We start from the raw sequence: 4,273 nt of genomic DNA, 5'->3' as shown, positions 1-4,273 counted from the left end.
ACCTCGGTGGGTGGGTGGGTGCAGGCAGCAGACGCAGTGGAGCTGGCGGCACAGGGCTCCTGCCTGGAGGGTGCAGAGGGCTGGGCGTGTGCGCTCCCTGTCCCTGGGTGGGCAGTCGGGAGCCACCTGGCACATGAGCACCCACACTATCGACCCTGAGACAAGCAGAGAACTTCAGGGAGCGGGAGGGGCTTGGTCAGTTAGGGGTGGGGTGGGGGTGCCAGAGGTCGGCGCCCAGCATTTGCCTGTCCGTGAGTTGGCAGTCGGGCCCCACGTGGATGCCCTCAGTGGGCCAATGGTACCTGCAAATGACCGTCCCAGCCAGGGCACTGGGGAAGGGGGGGTGTAGGTACCCCTCCTGGGGTGGAGGTGTGACCCGCTGTCCTTGTCCTTTGCAGTTGAGAGCTCGGTGCTTGGCAGCCAGACAGGATGGGGCCACGTGCTCAAGGAGAACCACCTGGTTCAAGTCTGGTGAGACGCTTTGTACCTTGTTTCCTAAAATGTTTCCGTGTGAGAGTTGACCTGTGTGGCCCTCGGTCAGCAGCGCACGTGTTGGGGCCCAGTGGCCGTGGGGAGGGAGGGCTGGCTGGCAGTGCTGGGTGGGGTGGCTGGTAGTGAGGCCCCTTGACCTCTGGAGGCAGAGCTCCCTGCCTGTGCGGTGGTGTCGGTGACTGCTGGCCAAGGACAGCTCGCCCAGGAGCTGGGTCCTGTAGGACGGCGAGGACTCGTCCCCTCACCGACCTGTGGGTCAGGAGTGGCTGGCGGTGATTTCTGAGGTACAAGCTCTGGCTGCTGGCAGGAGGCCAAGTCCTCACAACACCTGGCTCCCCCAAAGCCCTGTGACCCTAGTGGGGAGCGGGGGCTTCTGGGAGATGGCAGGACGTGTGTTGTTGCCCTCGATCTCTGTGGCCCTTGGTCCAGGTTTGGGAGGGAGCATCTGTGAGGACCGTCGCCTTGAATGTTGGCTGTTCTTGCTGCCACGGGGGGCAGGGCGGGGGGCTTGGTGAGCTGAGGGTGATGGCCCAGCCCGGGACGCGCTGCAGGGTCCTCAGAATCTGGTTTTCTTTCCACAGATGGGGCTCCTGTGGACCAGCCCGGCGGTGCCGCCTCGGGTCGAGAGCAGAGCGCGTGGAACGGGCTGCCTGGCTCACATCACAGCAGACGGACAGACAGACAGACGCACCTTGTGCTGCTGGTCGCAGCATCTCCTGCGGGCGGGCGGGGCTGGGAGCCCTGGCAGAAGCGCGGGTGGGCGGAGTCGTTTGTGCCGGATGCTGGGGAGGCAGCGGATGCACCGCCGGCCGCTGTTGCTGGGGACGCTCATTCACATGTTCCGAGGGGGCAAGGTGCCGGGTGACCCTGCAGTTACATGCGTGTGTCCAGGTTCTTGAATAAAGGAAACCGTGTTTGTTCACGGACTGCGCGTTGGTCCAGGGAACGAAGGAGACTCCCTGGGTGTGGTGGTCGTTCCACGGTGCAGTGTTGGGGGCACCACGTGGTTTTAAGCTGCCCGTGTGACGGTCTCCAGCACGAGGCCCACTGTGCGGCGAGGGGACTCGTTGCCCATTTAAATGAAGTGTCACCTCGTGCCTGTGGGAGGACGGGCTGCCCGTGGCCGTACCAGTTGGGGGGAGGGGCGGGGACAGTGTCGTGTGGCCCTCACCATAGGTGACACCAGACAAGCTTGTTGGTGGACTCAGGAAGTGGGTCATGGGAGGGCTGGTGTGCTCCCCGGGCTTCACAGAGGAGCCTGTGACCACTGCCCCTTCAGCGGCCCTCACCATACGTGACACCAGACAAGCTTGTTGGTGGACTCAGGAAGTGGGTCATGGGAGGGCCGGCGTCTCCCTGGGCTTCAGAGGAGCCTGTGACCACTGCCCCTTCAGTCCTGTGTCCCCTCCAGGGAGCCTTGCGGGTCCAGAGGGGCAAGCCGGCCGCTCACGGGTTCTGGGTCTCAGGCCGGGTCCTTCCAGACTTCAGGCACCAGAGCATCTACAGGGCTGCCCGGGGAAGGTTCTCGCCTCCTATACAGCCCGGGACTGTCCCCTCCAGGGAGCCTTGCGGGTCCAGAGGGGCAAGTCAGCTGCTGACGGGTTCCTGGTGGCCAGGGCTCTGCAGTGTCGGTGCCTGAGGGGCTGACCCTCAGGCCGGGTCCTTCCCGACTTCAGGCACCAAAGCATCGACAGGGCTGCCCGGGAAGGTTCTCGCCTCCTGTGCAGCCCGGGACGGGCAGCTGGGGGTCCTGCTCAAAGCCTGTCCCCTCCTGCCCAGTCCTGTGCCGCTTCCTGGCCTGACACGGGGTGGGGACACTGCTGTGTTGGGAACCTGGCCAGGCGAACAGCCTTCTGACCCCAGTGGTGTGTGAGAGGGTCTCACTGTAGTGACCCTGCCCGAGCTGCTTGGGGTGGAGGGTCTTTCACCGGGAGCACCTGGGGGCTGCACACACTTCCCTGGGCACATGTCAAGCAGTCCCACTTGTCCTTGTGCCGGCCTGGCTTCTCTGCTCTGGGGGCACCTCCAGCATCCTGGTGTCACCAGGGGTCCCCGTGTCGCTGGGGTTACGTTCTCACCCTAAACATAACAGACACATGAGAGGTCACTTCCAAATAGAGTAACTTTTCAGGCATCCAGGACACCTTTTCTAGGTTTTTTCATACCTCTAGGCTAGTGGTCGGCAAACTCATTAGTCAACAGCCAAATATCCACAGCACTTCTTCAAATAGACTCTCCCAGGCCAAAAACCGACTTCAGCACATGGGCCACGAAGTGTCAATCGCACAGTACGCGCCCGTGTCGCTGGGGTTACGTTCTCACCCTAAACATAATGGACACACGAGAGGTCACTTCCAAATAAAGTAACTTTTCAGGCACTCAGGACACCTTTTCTAGGTTTTTTTCATACCTCCAGGCCAGTGTTCGGCAAACTCATTAGTCAACAGCCAAATATCAACAGTACTTCAAAAGAGACTCGCCCAGGCTGAAAACCGACTTCAGTGCATGGGCCACGAAGTGTCAATCACATGGTACGCGCGCCCGCACGTGGTATTTTGTGGAAGAGCCACACTCAAGGGGCCAAAGAGCCGCATGTGGCTCATGAGCCGCAGTTTGCCGACCACGGCTCCAGGCTATGTGGTTCGGCTGTTTTTTTAAACTTGCAAAATCAAAATTTCCAATACAGTCTATTGAGGGAAATCCGCATCTAGCCCGGCCAGTGTGGCTCAGTGGCTGAGCGTCCACCTATGAACCAGGAGGCCAAGGTTAGATTCCCCGTCGGGACACATGCCCGGGTTGTGAGCTTGATCCCCAGTTGGGGAGATCAATGATTCTCATTGATGTTTCTATCTCCCTCTCTGAAATCAATAAAAATATATTAATACTTTAAAAAATCCACATCTAAGTGGCCCCACACATTAAGGCAGTGGTTCTCAACCTTCTGGCCCTTTAAATACAGTTCCTCATGTGGTGACCCAACCATACAATTATTTTCGTTGCTACTTCGTAACTGTAATGTTGCTACTGTTATGAATCGTCATGTAAATACCTGATATGCAGGATGGTCTTAGGCGACCCCTGTGAAAGGGTCGGTCGACCGCCAAAGGGGTCGCGACCCACAGGTTGAGAACCGCTGCATTAAGGCGAGCGGAGCCTCTAACTGCCCAGAGCGCAGTCCTACACGTGGACTCCACCCCAACGGGGATCTGCGTACAATAGTTACACTGGAGTCTAAGGATGAGGCGGGAGGGTGAGCGCTAGGAACACGGGTGTTAGTTGGGCCCGGCCCCCATCCAGGTGGGGGCTGGACCAACCAGGAAGGTCTGCCTCCAGCATCCTGTCACCCCCTCATCCCATATAACTACCCAGGGCTGGCTCTAGGAGTGGACCAGGCAGACTCCGCCCCTGAGGCCTCCGGTAGCCTTGACCCTGAACTGGAGTGCTCTGTGCAGGAGGCGAGGGCAGGCCCAGGCGGCCGGGGGGGGTCTGGACGGCAGGGGCCTGGTCCAGGGCACAGTGAGGGGAACAGCACTCACAGAAAAGCTATTTATTTACATCCGTGATCTTGAAAGTCACAAAACCCAACTCAGCCTGGGCGGGGTGCCTTGGCCAGCCCTTGGGTTCCAGGTCCTCCTTCCTGCCTCCCCTTCCAGCCCCTCGTTCCTGCTCAACGGTCCTTCCATCTGGGCTGCTGGACCCTGGGGAAGGGCGGCACGGCGAGGGGCCCCTGGTCACAGGAGCCACTGGGCTGGACAGCCCGGCCCCTGCAGCCTCGCCTTCG

The 4,273-nt window shown here is 60.4% G+C and overlaps 1 protein-coding gene and 1 long non-coding RNA gene across 2 annotated transcripts in view; one reads left to right on the top strand and one right to left on the bottom strand.

Annotated features, from left to right (window-relative positions):
* Positions 1-1,220, top strand: part of LOC106724010 — a 1,967-nt gene extending 747 nt beyond the window's left edge. The window contains exons 2-3 of the long non-coding RNA XR_001359759.1: positions 399-471; positions 1,074-1,220. This is a non-coding gene — a long non-coding RNA (uncharacterized LOC106724010). The remainder of the gene's footprint in view (positions 1-398; positions 472-1,073) is intronic.
* Positions 1,221-4,159: 2,939 nt separating this feature from the next.
* FAM69B (family with sequence similarity 69, member B) overlaps positions 4,160-4,273 on the bottom strand; it is a 3,848-nt gene continuing 3,734 nt past the window's right edge. Inside the window, exon 5 of the mRNA XM_014529705.1 lies at positions 4,160-4,190. Coding sequence (XP_014385191.1) covers positions 4,160-4,190 — 31 coding nt within the window. The remainder of the gene's footprint in view (positions 4,191-4,273) is intronic.

This window comes from Myotis brandtii, unplaced genomic scaffold, assembly GCF_000412655.1.
Source record: "Myotis brandtii unplaced genomic scaffold, ASM41265v1 scaffold691, whole genome shotgun sequence".
Taxonomy (NCBI): Eukaryota; Metazoa; Chordata; class Mammalia; order Chiroptera; family Vespertilionidae; genus Myotis; species Myotis brandtii.
This window is presented reverse-complemented; position numbering and strand designations above follow the sequence as displayed.